This window comes from Pongo abelii, chromosome 13 (assembly GCF_028885655.2).
Source record: "Pongo abelii isolate AG06213 chromosome 13, NHGRI_mPonAbe1-v2.0_pri, whole genome shotgun sequence".
Taxonomy (NCBI): Eukaryota; Metazoa; Chordata; class Mammalia; order Primates; family Hominidae; genus Pongo; species Pongo abelii.
This window is the reverse complement of record NC_071998.2, coordinates 101238933-101265882: the sequence shown is the minus strand read 5'-3', so window position 1 is coordinate 101265882 and position 26950 is coordinate 101238933. Positions and strand designations below refer to the sequence as shown.

The 26950-nt window shown below is 43.9% G+C and overlaps 1 protein-coding gene across 6 annotated transcripts in view; it reads right to left on the bottom strand.

The window, feature by feature from the left end:
* Nucleotides 1-26950, bottom strand: part of PALM2AKAP2 (PALM2 and AKAP2 fusion) — a 546014-nt gene that overhangs the window by 10270 nt on the left and 508794 nt on the right. For 5 of the 6 annotated variants that reach the window (XM_054519580.2, XM_054519581.2, NM_001371506.1 and 2 more), the window contains 2 exon segments: nucleotides 23805-26232; nucleotides 5815-5993 (listed from right to left, as the gene is read on the bottom strand). In XM_054519580.2, the coding sequence (XP_054375555.2) occupies nucleotides 5815-5993; nucleotides 23805-26232 (2607 nt within the window). 6 annotated transcript variants of the gene reach the window in all.

The window sequence follows — 26950 nt, the reverse complement described above, 5'->3', positions numbered from 1 at the left end:
CATAATTCAGAAAAGGCACAAAAAAATACATACGGAGACAAGTCATTTTTCTTGCCATTTTCGTTTAACTCATCAGGAAATGGCAAACCACAGCAGCATGCACCTGGATCATGCATTCAGTAAGACCAAGACAAACAAATTGAAAAGTACCTCGGAAGTCACCTTGCAAGACAGTAACTTAGAAGTGTACTGGCAGAGAGGGAAAAGACCAGGGTTAGTACATGGCAGTGACACACTTACAGAACACCCCCTAGCTGGGAACAGGCACCACACCAGAAGAGGATGGGAGGGGAAGTAATACCAGGAGACCACTCTACACCCATGCCAAAACTTTCTCCATCTGATATTAGTTTATTTATAAGTCTATTCTTTGCAGCAACTAGATACCCTATTGTTCACTAATAAAAATATCAGATAAGCCATACTTTGTTAATTCAAAACGTTGCTTTCAGTTTCTGTACTTTGAATTAACAAGATTCCTTCCCCTCTGTACACAATCAGCTGCCCACCAGCAAGGTCATTGGGGGCCATTTTGGATTTGCTAGAATCTGTAGCCAAACAGCCTTTTCTCTTCCCGTAGGGTTCTCTGAACCCCAAAGCCGTCTTGTAACCTGTTGTTCCATTAAAAGAAGATCCTAATCACAGCAGTTGGTTTGTGTAGTCAGATTCTCTGAAACCGGCCTAAGGGTAGTCTTGCCTAGGGAGACCACACAGCCTCCCTCGTCAGAACCCTGGAGGCCTGGGTAAGTTCCTGAGAGTGGGATCATCCTTTGATAGCAATTTCTGGTGATTATATAGGATTATTAGTATGAGCACTTAGGAACTGAAATGATCCTTTAGTTCCTAAAAGTCTTACTCAAAGTACAGAAAAAAATGGCCTGACTATGGAAAATGAGATAGCAGGACCAATTTGGGACATCCCTCTCCAGAATTATGGTAATGAGCGTACATTTACACTGCTTGGGGCATTTAAAGCATTTATTGGTTTGGGGCATTGATAGCCACAGACTAGTTAGGTGGGATCACACATCTGTGATTGCTGACTGCTTCTTATATATAGCACTTAGGAATTATAGTTCTGTCATGATTGGGCTAATGGCTGGGAGTTGACAAGTCAGGAGCTCTTCTCTCTCCTTTGCATCTTCACTAGGGTATGAGTGAGAACCTAAGAGAGAGTTAGGGAAGCACAAGGCATCACTGAGCTTCCTGTAGCATCTGGGGGAACAGGAGGCAGATAGGCTTCCTTCACGCACTGAGCGAGAGTATGGCCACAACTCTCAATGCATGTCCTGGTCTGGAAGGGTAATGTGTGCCAGGAACTCTCAGCTTTGACGTAGCCCAGGAAAACTGACGAGGTCTTCTCTTGTTCTAAGATGAGACAGAGTGGTTGGATGACCTCTCAGTAATGAAGTCATGGGATGAGAAAGAGAGTGAGAGAGAGCACACAGGAAAACCCCACTGAGAGCAGATCCTGTGCTTGAAGTAAAGATGGGGCTGAACATCCAGGAGGCTATGATTTGGACTCTGGTCAGCATCCCTTCAACTGAGAAAGGCAAAGCAAACCCTCGAGATGTTTATGAGCACCATTGACTCAGTGACCCATCATCTTCACTTTCTGAGGCTCAGGTCAGGTTAGGGAAACAATTGGCTGGAAAAATACTGTTTGCCTAAATACAGTCATGTCACTCAGGACAGACTGATGAATCATAGCTTCCTAGAGGGGTTCTTCATGCCTGAAGGAAAAACATCCAAATAGCCTATCACTTGTGCCCACTGATCCAAATGTCTTCTAGATCCATGAGTGGGCAACCCCACCTTGGAGGCAGTCCCTTTGCAAGGCATCAAGAAGCCCTTTAGAAAAGTAGGATTCACTAGTCCATTATGAATTGCATGACTGAGCAGAAATGGTATGAGACCCAGATAAGCAGACATTTCCACATAAGAGAACATTTCCAGATAAGAGAAACCCACAACATGAATAGGATTGCTGCATCTGGGTGTGTGGTGTGTGCACTGCACAAAAGCGTCAGACTAAAGGAATGAATGGCACTAAAGCCCAGTCCCCTACTCTACCCCCCAAATATGTGGCTGGTGCAGGGCTGCATCTTCATAGAGGAACAAGGGTGTTTTTTTTCCTAATTCACACAAAGGCCTTGCATAGGTTGGTAAACAGCCTTGGGTAAGTGGGTAGGGGTGGGGTAATCCTCCTGCCCCCAGAATTAGCCAAGAGGTCCATTAATAAGTAAGGCTGGAGACACTCATTGGTGACTCCAATATACAGGACAAAGAAATCAGCCCAGGTGGGTGAAGACTGTGGCAACTAAAGGGAGTACTTTGCTCAAGTTCTGAGCTAGGAACAAATATGGCCGGTTGGGGATAACCTTTGGATAACACCACTCCCTGACTCCCATAAGCCAGGGGCCTCGCTGCATATGACTTTTTATAAAGTGGAAAACTGGATAGAGCAGGGCCCTGAGCTGAGTCCCTGTGGACAGGACCCCAGAGGCCACCACAACTCTGATGGGGGCTTGGGGGACACTGAACTTGTTTTGATGGCAAAGATAAGTTTTTCTCACTCAGCAAAACTTCAGCCATAGCTACATTCTATCTTTCTCCTCTGTCTTTCACTCTCCTCAATATCATTGTGTCTAACATATCACACTTTATACACATTCCAATGATCAGCACCTGTCTTGTTTTTAACTCTGCCTTCTCCTTAGAAAGAATAAAAAATAAGAATTATTTTTGCTCAATTCACAAACAACTGTTATTTTCGATGGGCAAACACACGGTTGTGTTCTAATCACGTGACAGGCATTGATTCTCAGGTGTGGTTTATCGTCTCCAAAACGACATGCCAAAATACTGCCAAGTGGCTTACTGGAAAAAATATTGGCAAATGGAGGTGCCAGGGGTGATGCTGCATAACATGGGGGTGATGCTGCATAACATGGGGAGATGCTGGGTGTGTAGGTGTGAGCCACTGAGGTGCTTAGAGGGTGGAGAGTCTAAGAAGCCATGTTTCTCCATGAGAATAGTGTATGTAAATGGAGGCTGGAGATCAGAATTACTTAACCTTTAAGAGAATTAACTTTATGCTTCTACGGATAGGTAAGCCAGTTACACAACTCCACCCCCCAGCAATCCATCTGTTCTCTATTACTATCCTTCTGGTATTAAAGAAAAAGAAAAAATGGAAAAGGGGCCACAGATTGGTTAGGAAACAAATGAATCTTTGTCCATCGCTACAGGTAAATTTCAACACATTCACCAGTGATCGACATAGACACAGGAGAAAAGTTTCCCTGAATTGGAAGGGCTAGGAGAGGGCTCTTATTTGAAGCCTGACTGATGATCATATCTTTGCTTTAGAAGCAATCTGAATTTGTTGTTTTAGATTTGGGTCTCTTAAATGAGCATATAGTGGATTGGTAGATTTTGTCCTGATCCTAAGAATTTTCAACAACAGCAAACTTGTTCTGTTGTAATAGCAATAACAGTGCAAAACATTTGGCTTTGAATCCAAGATCCAGGGATATTAACAGCTTAATTAGTTAGGTCTCTTTCTTTTTCAAAATGTTTATTTACTGGAAAATATAGAGACAGGAGGCTGCCTCTTTGCTTCATAAGTGGAGGGCAATCAGCATATTAAAATGCTCATTCCAAGCAGCTTCATTCATGCAGAGGAAAAACCCAGCCTGGTTGGCATTTGTTAGGTGGCTGCCAGAGTGTCAGCGTGTGCACGAAAGAGCTTCCAGCCCTCTGCCTTTATGAAATGAGTGAGAACTGCCTCTACCCTTCTGTATGGAGTATTTTTCTCTATCATCTGCACTCCAACACAAAAGACATACACAAGTGACAAGTAGAGTGTGCTCAGCAAACACTCACGTGGGTCACATGCTAAGTGGTTCTACTTGTTCTTCCCCATCCACATCAGAATGTGGGGCATCCACTTGGCTAAATTCTACCAAAGCTGCTGATGTATAGAGCAGAGTCGCTAGGAGAAAAGAAACCAGACACCTAGAGCACCAAGTTTCAAAATGATTTAACTTCCAGAAAATTCTTAAGGCAAACTTTATCCTTTCTTCAGGCATGAAGTGGGGCTTCAAAGAAGGGCTGGTAAAGTGACTGAGTAGCCAGGGAAAAATCCTACAGGCTCACAAAAGGAGCTGCTGGCTCCTACAGGCTCACAAAAGGAGCTGCTGGCTCCCCTACAGTGAGGTTCAGCAGTGGAAATGTCTGCAGCAGCTACCCAGGGCTGGGCATCATCCCACTGTCTAATACAGTGAAGAGCCCAGTAGAATAGCTGCAGCCTAATACAGCAGCTGAGCCAGTGCTCCATGCAGTTCAGGTGTAAACACAAGGGAAAGCCTGGGAGATGCCAAGTGAGAAGCCAGGCTGCCAGATATCCATTTGCTTTCTTCCTTTCTTTACCACCATATATTTTGAAAGCAACTTTCAGCATCTGGGCTTCAACTCCAGAAATCCTTTAAGTTAGCCAGCTAGGATATAAAAGGCAATAAAACAGCAGGGAATTCTTACTGTGAACTTCATAGCATTCAAGTTTAAGGTGACCAGATGGTTTATCACCCAAACTGGGACACTTTCAAGAGTGAAAGGCAGGCTGGGTGCAGTGGCTCATGCCTGTAATCCCAGCACTTTAGGAAGCTGGGGTGGGAGTATCCCTTGAGCTCAGGAGTTGAAGAACAGTCTGAGCAACATAATGAGACCTCCTTTCTACAAAAAAGTTAAAAAATAAGCCAGGTATGGTGGCATACGCCTGTGGTCCCAGCTATTCAGGAAGCTGAGGCGGGAGGATTGCCTGAACCCAGGAGGCCGAGGATGCGATGAGCCATGATTACATCAACGCATTCCAGCCTGGGTGACAGAGACAGACCCTGTCTCAACAACAACAACAACAAAAGAGTGAAAGGGGATATTAATAATCACAACACCACAACAGGCGTAAGCCAGGACTGTCTCAGGTAAACTCAGCAGGATCCTCAACCAACCCAAGCTATTTGTGACTTAAGTGCAGTCAGGGGAGGAGGTGATGACTTCAATATGTGCTAAGAGACTGGTGCCAGAAGACCCATAGGAGGTTGGCATGAACCCTGAGGCTGATCTCCAGGCTCCTGGGACTGTGTAGAGCAACAGTTCCTATGTCTCTAACCGGAGAAAGAAACCACAGAGCAAATGACTTCCTTCACAGTTAATTTGAACGTTATGTGCAAAGTTCTGAGGGCTTGGGGGTAGCAGAGTAGCCATGTGGTTTTCAACGGTCACTTTAACTGGCTCTTTGCTGTCAAGCTATGCACATGGGCTTGTTAACAGCCCCAAACACACTCAGTCTTTTAAGCACCGTAACATTGTTAGGGATTGCCTAGAGGGTCGGCTTTGAAGGAACAGCATCTTCATCCTTGTCTAGAGAAATAAAATCTCTACTGGGCAATGGTAGAAATCAGCTCCCAGGTGCTTAGGGATGATTTCAGGGCACTTGCAACCTTCTCTCTGCGTGGCCCTTGCATGCTGTCTTTCTATGCACCAAACATCTTACGCACTAGCCTTGCTGGTCGACTCCAGCTATACTTGGCCGCAAAGGACCAGCTCCCTGCATGATCAACATTTTTTTTTGAAACAGGCAAAAACCCAAACCCAGTTCCAGGCATGTGAAACCACATATTTGAAAACTGATATTGGAACCCTAATGCTGACCAGACAACCACAGACACATTTGTGCCTGAACTGGAATGCCACACGCCACACCGATGGCCGCACTCAGAGAAGTGAAAGAGGAAAGGAGGAAAAACTTACACTACTATCATCCATTCTCTCGCGCCTTTTAGATTTGTGTGTCTCATAGTCTTCCATGAGGGTCTGCATCAGATTCTTGGGCCGCTGGGTTCCGGCAGCCTCTTCAGGGGCTAAGTCAGGCTGCAAGCTGGGGCCTTCAGTGGTGGGGGATGGAGGAGGTTTGACTTTCTCTATTTTCCCTGAAACAACACGAAGAGAATACCCTTTCTAAGCTTGTCTGCTCATGACTGCTTTTAGAAAGAAAACTGGCAAATAAAAGAGCAACAACCTCTGACACAGAGAGTGGTACCAGAATGATGGTTAAGTGTAGGCCATTTTATTATATTACAGGGATCAAAGAACTTAAGGTTAATGCACAAACCCATCCAAAGATCTCAAGGACACCAAGTTCCAAAAAGTCAGTTAGATCAAACAGGCCCAGCACGCATTTTGCAAATATATGTTGGACAGACCGACAGTGGCTCCAGTTGTTTTGAGACATGTATTCTATCACAGATCATAGAATTAGACTGTCACAGGTGGTGGCGCCTTGGAGACTCACAGACCCACTTCTTAACAGATGAAAGAGCTTGAGGCTCTGCCAAGGGAAGGCTGTACTCAAGTCATAGGGAGCCAGTGATGGCACCCAGGCCTCCTGCTTTCCTCACCAGGGTCTATCCTCTATAGCAGAGGAAGCCAGTTGTCTGCTGACCTGCCCAGGCTTTTTGTGCGGACAGCCCAGTGTTATAAAACCTTTGAATAAGGATGAAGTTTGTTCTTCTCAGTTCGCCCCGGTCTTACACTGGCCAGCTTTATTCATTTACTTCACCTGCTGGGGTCCTGAAACATTGGGGTTTGAGGCCTCCCAGACCTTAAGAAGTGTACACCAACAAAGGCAGTGGAAAAGGTGCACACCAGCCTTGGGAATGAGGAGATCTTAGCTCTTGCAATGTCCTCCAAGAATCCTCAGGATGGAGAGATGAGGTCAGTGATTAATTCAACAGTGGTTGTGGTGACTCTACACACCCTCACCAAGACCATTTCCATCCCTCCCTCCCAAGAAATGCCCGGCCCTGGCTTCTGGCCCTTCAGGGGGTGGGTTTATTGACACAGAGCCCCAAATGCACTTCTGGGAAGTATCTTCAAGTGCAACAATTATGATTTTTCCAGTTATGCCCTTTGTGGTTGACGCAGCTAGAACCTGTGAACAAGGAATGTGGAGAAAACACACAAGATAAATGGGGCTTGCATGGCCCCATTTGGGAGGGGAAAGGGCCATTTGACCTCTTCCAGTTCCAAGCCGAAGGGGACTCACCTTTCTTCATCTTATATCCCAGGCTTCTAACTTGGCAACTGCCTGATGTAGCAGGAATCACAAGTAAAGCCTGGTGTCCATGTTTCCATGTGGGCTGCTTAGCCCTTTACTGGCACAACCTCCTTCTGATGAGAGATACAAAGGCCTGGAGTCCAGGAAACCCAGGTTTTTAACTCCTGCTCTTCCAGTACTTGGCTATGTGACTGACTACAGATCATCATTTCATGTTCCCACTTCAATCGTGGGCTGATCACTTAAATTCTCCTAGCTTTAACTGCCATAGCGGTTAAATGGGAATTTTGGAAGAAGTTATCTTTGTGGTCTCTTCTAACTCAAACATTTTGCTATTCTATCAAATACATTTGGCAGGATACACCCTTCTTGATTTCTTTTTTAAGGTATTTAGCTGTCACACTTGGGGATTAGGTGGAAAATAGGTTTTAATATACAGAAAAGGGCACTCCATTTCATGGCCACATTACATTAATAACAGTGAAATTTGTTGCTTTGATCTAAATTACCCAGATAACTGAAAAGTCTTTTGATATTAACAGTACAATAATAAGTATTTCAAAATCTCCAAGTTCACTAGAAACCGTTTCTATTTTTTATTACGGAAATGAGGGAATGCTATAATGACCCCTATAAACATTATAAATATCACCCAGAGTAAACATTTATCAAGATTTTAGCATAATTGGCTCTTCCTTCCTTCCTTAGACTTGCTGAATTATTTTAAACCAATCCCAGACCTCAGGTCACCTCACTCCTGCACACTTAGTATGTATCTCTGAAAATTCCAATTGACTTTTTAATTGAAGGCTTAAGAAACAATATAGCACAGTGGTGAGCGTGTAAGCTCTGGAGCCAGCCAGTGCACTTGAATCCATGACTTGGCAGCCAAATCACTTTGGGCAAGTTACTTACTCTTTTGATATCTTAGTTCCCTCATCTGTAAAATGGGTATGATGATAAGGGTACCTACCCTCAGATAGTTATTATGAGGACAAAGTTAATATTTATAAGGTTAACATTCAGAACAGAAAGCATCTAATGAATCTAGCTACCATTTAATTGGAATCTCAAAGAATAATATGACTACAGGGTGAGATGAAAAATTTCATGCATATTCTGCATAAAATGTTTGCGTCATTTTATGACACAATTACCAGGTTATAGACACCAATTACCAGGTTAATTTTCATCATTTTCCAGTTGACCTCTCAAGTGTCCAGATCACTTCCCACCAGCCATTCTTCCATCGTTAAACACCTAGAAAGCACAGCCTATATTCATTGCTTCTAGCTTCTCCCTTTCACACACAGCACAGTGGAACTCCTGTTTATATTTCTGTGAAGGCCATTTTCACATACTGACTTGAATCTTATCTGGTTATTGAAGCTTTTGTCTTCTCATTTAAGCTATAATGTCATCCTGAGGACAGGGGGGTATGTTTCACCTGTCTATGAATCCCCTTAATTCATTTGAATGTAAACTCCATTCAAGTAGAGCCTTGCCTGTCTGATCATTGCCAGATCCCAGCAGTAGCTGTGGTACATGGCACGAGGTAGGCAATTCATGTTTGTTGAGTAATCAGTAAGCCCATTATGAAATGTACATAACAACCACAAGTAAATGCTTATGGATTGGGACAGAATCTCCCATAGAGAATCAGAGGAAAGGGCTTAAATGCCTTCACCAAAATATATGAATTAAAACATTTTAGGTTTACAGAATCACAGACTCAATGGCTTTGGAGTAACAAGCAGATTTATATATCACTTCTTTTGTAGGCTTCATGTCATTTGAGCCTTGCAACAACCCTGGAATGCAGTTATTAGGGTGGATGTCGTGACACCTGGATGTCATGACCACAGAGGCTCAGAGGCCAACTCCAGCCCAAGTTACATGAGATAGTAACAGTCACAGTCTGGAGCCCAAACCCAGTGTTGATGATGGCTGAATTAAATGATGGAATGTATGCAGAAAGAATGTTGTAAAGAGGGTGAAGGACTACTATAGAGAAGTGGTCAGCCATTAAACATCAAAGCCATTTCCTGCTTTATTGATGATTTCATCCCTTGAGTAAGTTTTTCCAGTTCTAGCCACTAGAGGTCAGAGAAGTAGCAGGAAAGGAAGGCTGGCTTAGCAGTTCTGGAGCAGGGGCTTCCAGAGAGACAAGGGGGCTGAGAATGGTCGCTTTGGATAACTAAGCCCATGTTCTGGTTCTATCTACCCCCTTAGGAGAGCTATCACAGGTCCCCAGAGAGAGAAGACACTATGCCTCATCCCCAGACTTCCGGCCATCATTCTGGTCAGTATCAAGGGAAGCTAGCTCAGCCAGGCTTCTTTGCTGGGCACTGTGATCTCTGATGATCCTCCCCAAGTATGGTTCACACCAGGCACCAGAATTCTGGGTGCCATCTTAGGAATCACACAGGCTGCCAAAAGGCTGGAGAGAAACCTGTTCCACACCTGACAACTTCCTCAGAGGTCCAGAGTTTGCAGCCAGAGGTCCTCTCCATTAGGATGGTGACAGCACTCCGGATGCTCTTCCCCCAGTAGTGGACACTGCGGACAGCACCACTGTTTGGGTCTCAAAGATCATTACATGAATGTGATGCAAATAGTCTGTGCCACAGGCCTGGGAGCTCAATCACATCCTTTTTCATGACCCCATAAGGCCCCTTGAAGTCCCTTGGCCCAGAGGACATGCCCCATTAGACTCCCCAAACCATGATGGTTATCTTTGGTACTTCTTTTTCACTGCTCCAGTGTACATCTCACCCAGCACTTCCCCAGTAACCCCAGGTCCAGCTTCGCTTACTCCCTCAAACTTTGCTATCGGTTTATTTACCTGTAATGATTCAATAGCTTGTGATGCCTGAAATTTGCCCCATTTTCAATGAGAACATCCTGCCATCCAGTTCCTCACCTGCACTGAACACTCTATAGAACACTTTTGTTTTTCTTTCATTTTTTTGAAACGGAGTCTTGCTCTGTCGCCCAGGCTGGAGTGCAGTGATCTTGGCTCATTGCAACCTCTGCCTCCCAGGTTGAAGTGATTCACCTGCCTCAGCCTCCTGAGTAGCTGGGATTACAGGCACCCACCACTATGCCCGGCTAATTTTTGTATTTTTACTAGAGACAGGGTTTTACCATGTTGGCCAGGCTGGTCTCGAACTTCTGACCTCAAGTGATCAGTCTGTCTCAGCCACCCAAAGTGCTGGGATTACAGGCATGAGCCACTGTGCCCGGCCAGAATGGCTCTCTTGAAGGACGTCAGTCGCTATCCCTAAACAACAACATGAACACACAGTGCCATGTAGACCTCAGGGCAGATCTGTATTGGTCTCGGCTGATGGCCAGTCCTGACATTTACGGAGCAGGGAACAGGTATAATGTGACCTCTATAATGAACATAAGGAACCACTAGAACAATGTTAGACTGAAATTCTGAGTGGAGAATAGGAAACATTTGAGTTTATTTCATAAATGTGATTATATTTAAACTATTCCATCTGGAGTAATTTTAGACTTAAGCCTTTGAAGGAGTTTGAGGGTAAGTGGCTTCACTTTTTTGACTCCAAAGATGTGTTTCTAACATTGTGTCCTGTGACCTTAGCTTTGTAGGATAGTACTTGATGCCTCAAAGAAAAAAAATCTTTGGTCAAATTAAGCTTGGGAAACACTGGGTTAAAGAAAACAAGGATGGAGAGAGGGATTTGTTTACCAGAGGACTTCTGGTTTTAATGTGAATATGATTGTGAAGCTCTAATTCAGGAATGGGAGTGCAGCATTTCTCAAGTTTAGTTAACCAGAAAACCTCACTTCATAGAATCTATTAAATACCTCAAGAAAAAAAGCCAGGTGCAGAGGCTCATGCCTGTAATCCCAGTACTTCGGGAGGCTGAGGTCAGAGGATCACTTGAGCTCAGGAGTTTGAGACCAGCCTGGTTAACATAGTGAGACCTCATTTTAAAGTAAGTAAACGAATACAGAAGGGGAAAAAAATTTTAAAGTAAGTAAATGAATACAGAAGGGGGGAAAAAAAGAAAAACTGTTTAGGAAATACCGTTGTCTAATGTACAGTAGTTAACCAGCTTCCAAGGAACTTTTCTGGCCCAAGTTCATTTAGTAATTAAGTATGGGCACAAAACTCATGTACAAGAATGTTCAGCACTGTGTTTTTTTAACTACACCAAGATCTCTTCCTATTGAAGAACGGTTAAGTTAACTATGGCTCATTTAGGTAATGAAGTATTATTTAGCCATTACAAATCACGTTTCAGACTCTCAAACTTAGAGGAATGGTTAAGGTCACCAGAACATATTCAAACTATATTAAGAGAAAAAGCAGACCGCAGAAGTAGATATATTGCAGGAGTTCAAGAGTGCAGGTGGGAGAGCCAGACTGCCTGGGTTCAAATCCTAGTTCACCACTTATTAACTGTGCGAAAGAAAGCAAAAGTGCATGGCACTTGGCAGACACTCAATCAGCATAAGATGAACACTATATATTGCCTCCTGTGGTGGGCAGAACAATGGCCTCACCAACAGTGTCCAAGTCCTAATCCCCAAAACCTGTAATACGTTGCTTTACAGGTAAAAAGAACTTTGCAGTTGTGATTAAGTTTAGGTACTTGAGATGGGAAAGCTATCCTGAAATATCCAGTTGGGTCTGATGTAATTGCAGGAGGGAACTAGGAAGGTCAGAGAGAGAGAGAGAGAGAGAGAGAGAGAGAGAGAGAGAGAGAGATCTGAAGATGCTGCACTGCTGGCCTTGAAGATGGAGGAAGGGGCCATGAGCCAAGGAATGTAGGCAGCATACAGAACGAAAGAGGGAAGAAAGTGAACTCTTCCCCAGAGCCTCTAGAAGGAACACTACCCACTGACACCTTGATTTTAGCCCAGTCTTAGTTTGTTTGAGCTGCCATAAAATACCATAGACTGGTTGATATGAACAACGCGCACTTATTTTCTCACAGTTCTAGAGTCTGGAAGTCCAAGATCAAGGTGCCAGAATGGTCGGTTTCTGCTGAAGGCTCTCTCCCTGGATTGCAGACAGCTGCCCTCTCACTGTGTCCGCACACAGTGGGGAGAGAAGCTGTCTGATGTCTCTTCTTACAAGGGCATTAATCCTATCATGAGGGCTCCAGTCTGTGACTTCATGTAAACCTAATTATATCCCAAAAGGCCCACCTCCAAATACCACCACACTGAGGGTTAAGACTTCAGTATATGAATTTGCGGGACGGGGGTCTCAATTGAGACCAGCCTGGTCTCAATCCTCCTTCTGGATTTCAGGTCTAACTTTTAAAAAGCCAAGAATGGGGATTCCAAAAGTTCTGAAAGTTATTTTGGTCAGATATTCATCCACAGCAGATGAATTTCAGACTTCTGCCTTCTAAAGCTGTAAGATAATGCATGTGTATTTTTAAAAATTATTATTATTAGAGACAAGGTCTCGCTATGTTGCCCAGGGCTTGAACTCCTGGGCTCAAGAGATCCTCCAGCCTCAGCTTCCCAAAATGCTGGGATTACAGGCATGAGCCACTGTGCCTGGCTAAATGCATATTTTTTAAGCTACTATATTTGCGGTAATTTGTCACAGCAGCAATAGAAACGAATGCAAGTATCAACCCAGTATTGACTTCCATGCACCTATGGGCGTGGAGAAAATCTAGAAAGGTGGCTACTCCTAGGGGAGTAGGATTATGAATCACTTTTGATTCTTTTTACATTTTTTTCTACAATAAGCACAAATTAATTTTAAAATATAAAACAAACCAGAAAAGTTTTCTTGTAAATATTATTAGCCCATGCTGAGAAAAGCAGATAAACCTGCTTGCTTTAACCTTTATGGACTAGGCAGATCCACAAGCCCTTCCATCATCCCAGGCAGTGCATACCCAGAGGAGCTCAGAAGGAAAAAAACTGTTCATCTCTGCAATGGTGGTGCTCACAAGACTGTAGCATTGCAAGGTAGACTAAGGAGCAAGGAAGCCCAAAGAGTTTCACTCCAAACTAGCTAGTTTAGTCCCATCATGAGTGGGAAAGCATAAATTGGTGTTTCCTGTTTATTTATCATAAATAGTTATACCACTCTGTGGTCCAGAGAAAGCAAGCCATGCCTTGGCTGTGCTTCTGGATTTTCCAGGCCAGACGGATTTCCCTTGGGCATCTGTGGCAGGCTGTGCTGACAGGAGGCAGAGAAAAGAATCTGCAATTCCTCCCACCCAAAGAACCCAAGAAAGGGCTGCATGCACTCAGAATACAGCTGTTATCCCTGACAGCCCAAATCTTCCTTCTGGATTTCAGGTCTAACTTTTAAAAAGCCAAGAATGGGGATTCCAAAAGTTCTGAAAATTTTGGTCAGATATTATGATTTGGGTGATTATTACTCTCTCTATGCATGAAGTCTGAGGTCTTAAATCAAAGAGTCTTTGTTTCCACATTTCTCAAAAGAAAAGAAAAAGCCATCACCCACTCGTATTTAAAAACCAAACTGAACCGAACAAAAGCACCCACCAGAGGACACGCCTAAGCCGGGGCCTCCTTCAATGACCTCCTTTCTTCATACAGCATTGGGATAAGGTTGCAAACATCTAAAGCGACTCACAAGTCACCAGAAAGAAATGAGCTCAGACTTGCATTTTCAATTTCGTTTCCTCTCAGTACAAGGGAACATCCTGCTTGTCAGCCCCAGAGTGCATGGACTTGTGCGGTTCCAGCTGTGACCTGCACACCAAGAGCTGGTCCCTTCTTCTTTCATCTCCTCCTTTGAAGGCCCCAGGGGTGGGAGAATGTGATGATATGAATCTTCAGATTATAAACCTAGCTGAGAAATGAGAAATACCCCTGCTTGGTAAACAAGTCTGAGAAACTGTCAAATATTATTGCTTAAAGGTAAGTCGGGTTGTTGGATGAGTTGCTGATATTGGGTTTATCCCTATGAACACAACTGGAAGATGATGAAAACTCTAGAAGGAAAGAAAGAGCTCTGCTCTTACAGGGCAAGCAGAGTTTAAGGCCAAAAAGGAAAAAAGTTAATTAAAACAGTAAGAACGAAAATTTTGGCGAATAGTAATTTTCCACCAAGATCCTTTCGTTAAATACATTTCTACTAGCATGGTGGGCTTGGCTGTGTGAAGATTACCTCCCCCAAAAAGGAAAACATTTTTATGGTAATACATGTAATTTTATTCACTCAATATATTTAATGATGGACTTTTTTAATCTTCAGTTTTTCGAATCATAGTAGACTACTGAAAACTCATTATTCCTGACCTCAAGTTTCTAAGAGAAATGTTAATTCTAAGGAAGTAACTGAAAAAAATCCCAGCTAGGAATAGAAAGCCATTTTATCATGTGTGTTCTGTTATTCATTTCAGGCTCACAACTGCTGCAAAAAAGTAACTCATAAATAATTCTACTAAGGCTTTCTGGCCTTTTCTTTCTTTTTAGAGACAGGGTCTTGCTTTGTCACTCAGACTGGAGTCCAGTGGCATGACCATAGCTCACGGCAGTGTTGAACTCAAGCTCAAGCAATCCTCCCACCTCGTTTCCTGAGTAGCTAGGACTACAGGTACATACCACTAAATTCAGCTTTTTTTTTTTTTCCTGTAGAAACAGGGTCTCACTATGTTGCCCAGGTTGGTGGTCTTGAACTTCTGGTCTCAAGCGATCAGCCTCTAGGCTTTTTCTTAAAACAAAAGAGCAACTGTAATGTTGTAATGTTGTAATGACAATAACAATAATAACTCTTACTGGGAGCTTTTTATGTACCAGGCCCTGTGTCAACTTTTTTATGAGGTTGGTATAACTTTATTCCTATTTTACTGAGGTTTACAGTGGTGAAGTAAGTTGGTCACAAAGCTAGTAAGCGGTGGAGTCAGGAATTAAGCTTGAGATACGAATCCAGAGAAGTGACTGTCACATTTTAGCATGTATTCTCCTTGACCATCACACGTGATTTTTTTTCTTTTTTTTTTTTTTTTTTTTTGAGACAGAGTCTTGCTTTGCTGCCCAGGTTGGAGTGCAGTAGGGATTGTAGCTCACTACAACCTCCGCCTCCCAGGTTCAGGCAATTCTCCTGCCTCAGCCTCCCGAGTAGCTGGGATTACAGGTGTGTGCCACCACGCCTGGCTCATTTTTGTATTTTTGGTAGACATGGGGTTTCACTGTGCTGACCAGGCTCGTCTCGAACTCCTGACCTCAAGTGATCCACCGACCTCAGCCTCCCAAAGTGCTGGGATTACAGACATGAGCCACCTCGCACATAAATTTATACTTGAGTAATGGGAAATAAAAGAGAGACTGGTAATACTTGTGAGTTAGATACACACACGTTTTGGGAAGCCTTTAAGTTTACCTTCAGGGCCATGAGAAAGAAAAAGTCATTACAAGAACCACACATATATTCTTCGGTGCTCTAATTGTCGGTCCCATACTCTTTCTCCCTGCCCCACCTCACCTCCTAGTCTTCCACCCCATAAGTATGCAGCACACAAAGATCAAATAGATCTGAAATGCCAGTCTCCTTAGGGAAGTACACAGCAAGTAACTATGGCTAGTAAAAGACACAGTCATATTCTGCCTTGAACCCCAGCAGTCACAGAGGACATCCTGCTCCCAAGCCTGGTTTTGATTAGTTCCTATTTCTTACCAAGGAACTTGCAAGAATTAGGTTCTTTGATTCACCTCCTCTTTGTCACCTGAAAACTATGCATCTGTTTTTGTGCATGGCTGAGTCTGATTCCTCATAAGATGCTCCCCTAACTAACTTGCAGCATGGAGAGGCCATGCAGAAGTAGGCAATGAGGACATCACATGGTGGCCCAGCACCAGCAGGAGCCAACCCAGACACATGGATCTATCTGAAGACGCAGCACAATCAGCAGGATCAGCAGAACCTGCTTGCACCAGGGAATTCAGCTGGTGGGGAACGTTCTGCTTTTTCCAAAGTTCTGCTGCCCAGAAGCTGTGACCGCAGGCTTGTCACAGAAGAAAGACTTCTGGGCCCATAGGATCTCAAGAGTGAGGCTGGGCTGGGCACGGTGGCTCACGCCTGTAATCCCAGCACTTTGGGAGGCCGAGATGGGCGGATCACTAGGTCAGGAGATCGAGACCATCCTGGCTAACACGGTGAAACCCCGTCTCTACTAAAAATACAAAAAATTAGCTGGACGCAGTGGCGGGCACCTGTAATCCCAGCTACTCGGGAGGCTGAGGCAGGAGAATGGCGTAAACCTGGGAGGCAGAGCTTGCAGTGAGCCGAGATAGTGCCACTGCACTCGGCCTGGGCTAAAGAGTGAGACTCCGTCTCAAAAAAAGAGAGTGAGGCTGACAGGCAGGTTTAACCACGGCAGTTGCCTTTTCCAAATCTTTAAGGGTAATATCTAAAGAGAATGTGGAATTCTATACTTTGAAAAGTCCTGATTTCATTGCACACCTTCACCCCTTGCCAAACACAGCTTCAACATAGTCTTTTCTTACCAATTCTTTTCCAAATGGCATGCATTTTTCAAGAAAACATGCTTGCTGGATTTAGATAAAGAGAACACAGGGAAGTTCTGGGCCAAGGGAGAAAGATCAATTTTCAAAAGGCAAGGAGAATAGTACGTAGTTATGGTGCTCAATGATAACCAGTCAACTAACTTAGTTGACTTTGACCCTAGTACACCAAAAGTGTTCATGTTTAGTTAACAGAATAACGAACACTTATCCCTGCTTATCCTCAAATTTAAAAATTGCTTCCTTGCTTGATTACCCAGTTCTTTTGAAGTTTTCAAGGAATGAACCTGTTTCTGGAGTTAATGGCAGAGCTTCTTCCTGGGAAATAAACTTTCAAAAAGAACTCACAAGAGCAGCTAGGCTAGATGGCTGGTGTGGACTAAGTCAGTCCCTTGGCTATCTGCTCAGATCTTTGGACAGCCCGAGCGCTTTTGCCTACTGTAACTTGAGGCATTGGAATTGAGTTCTGAAAGCAGAAAGGAATCATCCTGGGTCACTAGGGAAGCACTGTTTCATGGCCCCTGAGAGTCAAATTTATACACCCAGGCCACTGCAAGAGAAGGACTGCAGAGCTACAGTGGCTCCTAAATGGAGGATCAGGAAGGACCCAGGAAAATGCAGGGGTTGGGCATGAGACTGGGAAAGGGTAGAGGGAACCTGAGCTACAGGTTGGAGAGAGAAGCTATTACTGTATACCTCATAGAGCAGACTCAACAGACGGGAAGAAGGTAGGGGAAAGAAGATGGATTTTGAAGACAAATGAGAGCCTGAGTTTGAAACCAGGCTCTACCATTTTCAAGCTGAGTGACCTTGGGCAACTTAATCTCTCTGGGCTCTAGTAGTAATTCTTTGAAAAAGAATAATAGTACAGGTCCACAACTCTTCATGTATAATTCCCAAATCCAAAAAACTCTGAAAAGAAAGATTTTCATAACTTATTTGGCAGCAAAACCTGACATGAGCTGACATGAGGGTCTCCTAGTCTTTACCCACTTAATGTAACTAATTCTTCTTCTCAAGTTTTAGAGTAGAAATTTAATTTGATCACAGCGTGTTGACCCAGAACTTGCCAGTTGTGTTAAATAACAGTATGTTCATTGTATTACTTTTCTAAATAATAGCATATACTTTATAAATTCTCTAAAATCAGAAGAAGTCTGAATCTAGAAATATATCTGGCCTCAAGGGTTGAGGTAATTTGTATCTTAGAGGGCTGCTGGGAGGATTCAGTGAGAAAATGAGAAATGAAAAGTGTGAAATAACTAGTATTATATGCAGCATTAAGGCCTTGATAAGTTGTAACTACCATGATTATACCATGATTAGACTTTTGTAACCAGAGAATGTTTTAGAAACATGGTGGTGGACAATAACCATCTGTGGACACTCGACAGTAAGCTTTAGCTAGCTTCACACAGCCAGAAGGGCTTCTACGAGCTGCACAGTTGGTGCCTGCCTTGCAGGAAAGAGAGGCACTGTGTACTACTGTTGGAGAGCTCTCTCATCATCAATCCTTCTGTTAGATGCCAACACAGGGACTTCCCCCATGGAGCAATGAGGGCACCTCAAATGAAACTGTGCCTCATGTGGCTCTAATTCAGCATGGCACACTCCACCAAGCTCTGCTTCATGAAGAGTGTGTGGACAGTCACAAATATATTTTTCCTAAGACTTTCCTTTGTGATATTTGCAGATAATGAAGGGGAAAGAACAAAGACCCAGTTAAGAATCTTTATAATAATGTTATGATCACCTCATGTCTAATCTTAATCTAAACAGACAGCAGCAGAAGTCAACACTTCCTCTACATCTTACAAAAGTAAGATTTATAACTATCACATCTTTCCACATATTAGAAGACATGAACAGATACCCCAAGTTGTGGAACTTAATAGCAACCTACACCTTCTCTTTTGCCACTCTCCATAATGTAGGTCTCATGGGGTGAATGATCTGACTTGGTAAATAAATTCAACATCTGGCATGAAAACAGAAACTTTAAAAAAATCAAACAAATCATCACCTAACTGGGTTTCTCTGGCATGCTTAGAACTTGGAAGTGAAACCAGGATATCTAATAATAGACACAGATACTAAAGTGAGAACTGTTGGCAACCCCAATATGAAAAGACATTTGAAAAGGTCTTAAACTGCAACTTCAATACAATGTTTGGATATCCGACCCCCTAATTCTTTCCTCAAGGGTGTTTTACAGCACTGTGTGAGTTACCCCTTCAAATCAGGCTCATGTACCTGCAAAGATGCTTCCTTTATTCTCTCTCTCTTTTTTTTTGAGACAGGGTCTCACTTTGCTGCCCAGCCTGGAGTACAATGGTTCGATCATAGCTCACTGCAGCCTTGAACACCTGGGCTCAAGCAACCTTCTTGCCTCAGCTTCCCAAGTAGCTGGGACAAAAGGCATGTGTCACCACACTCAGGTAATTTTTTTTTTTTTTTTTTTTTTAGAGATGGGGACTTGCTATGTTGCCCAGGCTTGTCTCAAACTCAAGCAATCCTCTTGCCTCCACCTCCAAAAGTGCTGGGATTACAGGCATGCACCACCACCCTGGCCTTCTTCCTTTTAGTCTCTAATTCTAAGTGCCATCAGCAGAGGGCACACATGCACACACTATTGGGAGCATGGCCCCTCTCACATAACATACAGGGTGTTCACCAAGATGGTGCCTCCCTTCGGAAGTGCTCATAAGCAGGAAGAGCTCAATCCAAGCCTACGAAATGGATGCATTACAATAGGAAGACATTTAGTCCATCAACTCACAGTGAAGGCAGGACAGCTTGGGGTTGTGTTCTGATAATCACTCCTTTAAAAACTCTCACTGGCTTCTCACTGACCATAGGGTAAACTCTAAAGACTACAACCCTTAACATGATTGATAGAGCTCTTGGTTGTCTGGCTCCACATCTATTTCTGTTTTGTTTTAAATCTCTTCCTTTAACTTACTTTTAAATATCTCAAATGTGCCAAGTTCTCTATTCCTTTTGAGCCTCTCTTAGGTGCCCTTCCTTCTCCCCTACACCCTGAGCCCAACTTTACCCCTTCAGTTCTCAGCTTAGACAGTAATTTCCTAAGGAAGGAAGACTTTCTTTATCCTCCAAATGATATGGTCTTCCTTGTTTGTGCTCCTACAGGTCTCTGTGCTTCTCTGTCATAAAATTGCCTCATTTGTTTAATGTTATTTCTCTTACTGAACCATTAAGTTCCCTGAGAGCAGGGACTATACATTTTTATTAACCTCTGTATAAACAAATGTCACTCAACTTCTATTTAAGTGGAGCTTCTTCCTTTAAAAGTCAAATAAGGGCCAGGCACAGTGGCTCATACCTGTAATCCTAGCACTTTGGGAGGCCAAGGCGGGTGGATCACCTGAGGTCAGGAGTTGGAGACCAGCCTGGCCAACATGATGAAACTCTACCTCTATTAAAAATACAAAAAACAAACAAACAAAAAATTTAGCTGGGCATGGTGATGGGCACCTGTAATCCCAGCTATTCAGGAGGCTGAGGCAGGACAATCACTTGAACCTGGGAGGTGGAGGTTGCAGTGAGCCGAGTTTGCCCCATTGCACTCCAGCCTGGGAGACAGAGCAAGACTCTGCCTCAAAAAAAAAAAGTAAAATAAAATAAAATAAGAACCAACAAGATAATTTCTAGATACCTGGTCATTAACAATGACTATATCCTTTTCAAAACAGAACTTCTATCATTCATTGTCCATCTTTTAAAAGCAAAGGCACTAAAAGCAAAAACAAACGTCATTTCCACACCTGGGGGATGGGGTTTCTGTCTAGATAAATTTTGTGTGGAAAGAATTAGAAGATTTCTCCTTCCTTACCACATCTTGGCTCTCAGTGGATTTTATTTGCTTTAAGGTTTTAGTATTCCAGCATGCCACCAGCATGATTTCTACCAGAGAAGTTAAAAATTATATTTTTCATCACCTAGTATCCAATCATCAATCTGAGTCACACAACAAACTAGTGGAGTCACTTCTTCTGGCATGAAATATGAAATGTGCCGCAGGAACTTGGTAATACCTCCATTCACAAAACCACTGAAGCCAGGAGTTCTGACCCTAGCCATGAATTGTCTAGTTTGGCTGCTCAGAGTCATGTGTCAGCCTTCTCCCTGATCATGAACTTGGAGGTTGGCCAGCCAAGCAATACTCCAAAGATTTCCAGGCATGAACAGGAAGAAAATTGTATTTTACATTCCGTTTCTTTCAACTCATGTTGTAATTCTGGGAAGTCCGGGTGCCTGCTTTAAATGTTCTAGAGATAAACATGAAGGAATGACATGTATGCATATCATTATCATGATTGTACTCAATATGACATCAAGATTGGAACAGACTTGCACAGATGAATTACCATCCCCTTGTAGGGACCAGAAATCAATCCTATGGGGGTGGGATATGGGAGAAGAGATCAGCATTAGGATAGAGGGAAGTACTGGGGAGATTGATACTGGGTTGCTGGGATGCCAGTGGCAAGCCTTAGGATGCTGACTTGTTTAAGGCAACCTCGGTCCTGGTGGAGAAGCCTGATGGACAACAGCCGGTGGGGGAGTTAGGAGAAAGCATTGAAATGTCTTTATATTAGACAGTTGTTTACGTGCTAGAAATAAAGTTGGAGGTAATATGGTGAGGAGTTCGATTAAGAGATAGAGCCAGAGAAGCCTGAAAATACTCATGCTACGGTCTGAATGTTTGTGCCCGCCCCCCATTATTCATTTGTTGAAACTTTATCACCAATTTGATGGCATATATTAAGAAAGTCACTGCGCTCTTCCTCTTCTTCCTCCCTTTCCTTTCCTTTCCTTCCCAAACAATTCAGTCCAAAAGTCACTAGGCCAGGCTGAATAAGATGGTACCTGCTGTAGTGTTGGAGCCCAGGTAGGGTAAGGAAGGTGTTGGTGAAGGGGGGTGGCAGTGGCCACCCAGAAAATGATGTTGGAGCCCAAGTTTGGTGAGGAAAACAGGAGACTGGTTATACTGGAGTGTGGGGGAAGGAGGCGCTAGTTAAATAATAAACATATTATAGATAATAAAAACTAAGTATCTTGTTGTCAAGAAGGTGGTCACAAATATGGAAAGGGAGAAAGTATGAATGAACCTTTTATTAAATAAGAATTAAAAAGCATCAGGGCAAACTCATGACTTTCAAGAGAGATGTGTATAATTTCTAATTCTGTACACTAAGAGTGCCTGGGGCTAGCGACAATGCAATAACAATGAGCACAGCTAACACCTAGATCTTTGTTTCTAAATACCATTCTCCATCATCAGAAACTAGTGCTCCTCGGAGAGACGACTGATTTCAGGGTTGGGAAAGTATAAGATGAAACTGGAATATCTCGTGATGCCAGAAATTGAGGAAGCATTCAAAGGATAACAGGGACAACTCCAAAGGACATATAAGTTAGCTAGAAAGGGATCCTGTGAGCTGTAACTGAACAAGTTGAGGATAAAAATAATAAAAGAAATGGATTATAATCCATTGAATATCATAGGAATGCACTGAATATCACAGGAATCCATGAGATCATACCGACATAAATAAATGAAGTTTGATAAGAAATGGGGTGAAAATTGCAGAATACCACAGTATTGCCCTACAAAATGTATATTAATTACAAAAGAAAAAAGTAACTACTGTGCAGAAGGCTGGCAGACACTCCCTCAATGGAGTGATCATAATCAATATTAAGTGATCAGAGTTGACACCTGTCACCATAATGGGACAAACTAATACCATGTGCTACCTGTTTGGATACAGTGACAACACAGCATCAATTTGGTGGTATTCCTACTAAAGATGCACAACCTGAAAATCATCATATGAAAGCATCAGAGACCCACATTAGGGAGCAGTCTACAAAATTAGGGGTGATGGGGCATCATGTTGGCAATTTACTCTCAAATGATTCAGAACAGAAAGACATTTGTACTGTACTTGGGAACTTTTCTTTATGTTGGAGATTCTTTCCAAATTTAAAAAGTTAATGAGAAGAGTGACCTTGTGTCATTGTAGATTTGATGGAAGCCAAGTGTCAAGATAAGATTAAGATCTGGACTGGAGCAAGATAAGTGTCAACAATTATCCTTTAGGGTAATGATTCTTAAATTTTCTCTGGTGAAGCATCAGTTTTTCCCCACCAGTCCATTATGAAGCAATAGTTTTGTAAAATACAAAAATCCCACACTTGGATTTCAGGACAATATCACATTGTAATAAGAGTTTTCAAATGCTTACTCTCAGTGTCTGAACTTAGAACGAACCAGTAGCAAATGATTCCTGGACTAGCTTGGACCACGCTTTGAGCAGTGTTTTCTATAGTTGAAGATCTGTGGATCCCTGATTGCCATCACATTCACGTGGAAAATAAAAACAACTGGTCACACTGTTATCCATATGGTAGCAATAATAATTAGCACCCTAATTAACATCAACTATCTATACAAAGTATTCAAAAAAGGGACCACCCAGGCAATATGAAGGGATTAAAGACCTGCCTTTGTGAAGAGTAATTCAATTTCTCCAAATGGGTCACATGACAAGAATAGATGCGTCCACCCCTGATTCCAAAGTAGTTGCTTTGTGGTGACTTCAGAAGAAAAACCCAGTTACACAGAAGATGAACAAAAACATTTTGCATGGACCAGTCTGCAATGCCAAGCCATGACTATCATTGCTGGGAAGGGAACCAGCATTCAGAAGGGGTTAGTTAGTAGAGGACATCTCCCAAATCAGATGGGTTTGATTTAACTAGATACTGAGGGTCAAGCTACTGATTCCAACATAGTCCACACATGGGTCCACTCTGGTTCTATGCCACAAACAGCCTCTCCTCAGACAAGAGGCAGGCTTTCAAGTAAAAGAGAACAATTCTTTATAATAAACCAAGGCTAAAGCAGAACAACAAAGAAGGAGCTATTGCATCCTCTGGAAAGTGGCAAACTCCAACCAAGCTCAGGGTTCTTCTAGAGGACACTCTGACACTTTTGTTGCATGTCCCTGTATGCTGGAATTCTCATGCCAGTGTCCCCCCAACACTTATTCCAGACACACACACAGGAGGCTCCACATAGAAACCCATGAGCTGGAATCAACAACAACAGACTGCTGTGGCATCTGTCTCTCATGTAAGGCACCTCACTTACCTGGGGCAGTTTTGTAGCATGTTCTGGAGGGCAGCGATGGGGCATTCTTTGTCCTGGGGCTCTGCGTACTCTGCAAGACTTGTCTCTGCCTCTTCAGCTCCTCTTCCCTTTCCTGAGCTGCTCGGATCTCTTCCTCGATCATGGACAAAGTCCGCTGTTTCCTGGACCTCAGCTTGAAAGGCCCAACCATCACATCGGATTCTTGAGTGGCCAGGAGGGAGGCTGTGCTTCTCAGCTCAGCTGCCTCTGAGTACTTGCTGAAATAGCTTCCTTCGGGCCTGGTCTCCTCCATGTTAATCGGGCCACTGGACTGCACAGCTGGCAGTGGCTGGGGGGGGCCCCTTTCCCTGAGCGCCCTGTCTTCAGCAGGCAGAATCTTTGGTAATACATCCCTTTTCTCTTGAACAGGAGAAGACACCTGAGGTGGCTCAAACATGCTCTGAGGCTTTTCTGAGCCGAAAGCCCCAGCTTCAGCTTCCTCTACAGTCACTTCAGGTCCCTGTTGCTCTGCTCCATCCCTGCTGCTTTTGGACACAGCTTTATCCACCTGCTCGGCTATGGCTTGTTGAATGGCATTCTGCACCAGGAGGCCAGCCTGATACTCCAAGGGATCATCAACCGACGGAGAGTCCCCCAGCGTGGAGGAAGGGGAATAGAAACCATGATCACTAAATGACTTGGAGACGCCTTCTCCTCGGCCCTCTGAGGGGTTGTCAGTTTGTGGCGTCTGGGGCAGAGAAAAATCAGCCAGTGAATTTTCCTGGAGGGCATTGGTTGTCTCATTGGAGGCCCCACTGTCACTGATGTTGTCCATGCTGAAATCATTGGATAGGGTCTCCAGGACTGTGGTATCCTGAGACCTCACTGACAATTCATCCAGACCAGAGTCAAGCTCCTCTTGGGTCAAGGAGACATTGACAGATCTTGAGAACTGATCCAAAATCCCATGGTCATCATCCTTGACCACAGTGAGGATGGCCCGGGCGCTCGTAAATTCTCCATCCTCAGCCCACAGTTTAGATAAGGGCCCACGTTTAGAAGGCTCGCTGTAGGGCCCTTCCTTCCCCTGAGGGGCTGTGTTACCCTGGCTTCCTGCTGCCGATGGGGTCTCCAGGGCACCGGGGGATTTCTGTCCCTTGGCGGCTGAGGCACCACCATCTTCTGGAGGTCCCCCAACAGAAGGTGGTCTCGGATTAGTCAGTGGCTTGTCTGAGTTGACTGACCCCAGAGGCCTGTAGAAAGGCTTGATGGAGAACAGCCTGGGTGTACTCTGGCCCTTGGCCACCGCTTGCCTGGAATTCTCCATCAGCTGAAATTGTTTGCGAGCAGCAGAGAAATCTATCTGCTCTGTGACAATGTCCTCCTTTGCTTTGTCAATCATGCTTGCGCGTTCATGAGAAGAGGCAGGGGCTGTGCAGAGCTGCGATGGGGGCTGCTGCTGCTGCTGCAATTGCTGCTGCTGCTGTAACTGCTGCTGCAGCAGCAACTGTTCCTGCTGTGCCCTTCTCTCCTTGCGCTCCTTGTACTTTTTGTGCGACTCCAGATGTTCCTCGTCCAGCTGCTCCTCAATGGTTTTTTCCTGTGGGGGATTCCACCATTTTGCTGCAATGCCAGGATTCTTCTTGACGGCCTGGCTGCGGATGAGCTCTCTCCTCTCCTTTTCCAGCTCCAGCATCTCTTCTGAAGGCCTCACTTTTCTAACGCAGTATTGTTCTTTCTCATGCTCGTCATCCTCAAAGAGCTTGGAGGGCTTCTTGTCTTCATGGAAGGCACGCAGCTCAAACTTGGCCTCCTTCTTCAGTGTGGTGAGAGTGAACTCTCCATCTCGGGAAGAACACCGTGAGCTGGTTGTGGAGCTGGGGCTGACAGGTGCCTGCAGGCTGTCCCCCAGCGCATCTCTAGGCTGGCTGGGGGAATGGCCATTTGTTCTTTCTGCCTCTGCCATGGGGTCAGGGCTGCTATTACCGAGCTCGATGTGAGGAGGTGCCTGCCGGCTAGCTGTTCTCTCAATAGGTTCTGGCTGGGTCGCCTCGTGGACAGGGGGGCTTAGGCTGCCCACCAGAACCACTGCACCAGGCTCTGGGAAGGATGTTCCATTGTACGTTCCATCCACAGCAGAATCGCAGCAGTTGGCCTCTAGCACCTCATCTAGATAGCGGATCTCTCTGGCGACATCATTATCCAGGGATTCGTGGTGATCAGTGAGGAGGCCATTATGGGGGGGTGAATAGAAAGCGGAGGGGTGGTCCATGGGATGTGGGGTAGAGGTGATTCCAGGAACACTTTTACATTCTGCAACAGACACCTCAATTTCCATGTTTTTGTGATCTGGGGAAAGAGAGCTGGCAGCAGGCTCCAGGAGGGTGGCACTATAGTTGTCTCCCTCGCTTTTCAGCCGGATATCATCCTCAGAAAGCTGGGGAGGCTTCTGGAATAAAGAGTAAACAAAAGTCAGGGTTAAATACTGCATCTCTTATGGATGTGAATGCTGACAAACTGACTCATAACTAAAAGGAAGGAAAATGGAAACCACAGTGACAAATTCTTTCGAATAGAATTTTCCTAATAATCCCTTAAATGTTCATTTTCTTGTAGTAACAGGTGCCCAATCCTCTCTAATTTATGGATTCCAGTTTGTTTACATGCTAGTGCCATTTTTAAATTTTATCTACTAAGGTGGAAGAGATTATATCATTATTGTACCAGAGTCTTCCCAAGTATTTTATAGCAAATGATTGCAGGCTATGCAATAGGACTATTAATAGGATTGCAAAAAGAAGGTCCTTTTGTATGAACAGATCTTTAAAACATATGACTCTCTGCCAGATGTAATGCAGTTATTCTGGAGACAAGAAACTTTTTGGAAAATCTCTCCAGAATAAAATACTGGAAAACAGTAGATCCCTTTAATGGCAGCACACAGGCTACAGTGCCTCACTGCCATGGCTGTAATTGACGATGTGCCTTATAAACACCATCACCAAAGCCACTGACTGCACAGCTCTGTTTTCTGGGATTGCATCAAAATAATAACTCTTCAGTTAAGAAGTCAGCATTGCTTTGAAAAACTAATGGCCAATGGTACCTCTCCTCCAGTTTCTTAACTGCTTTATATGTGATATCTTCAGTTTGTGATTCAATAAGAA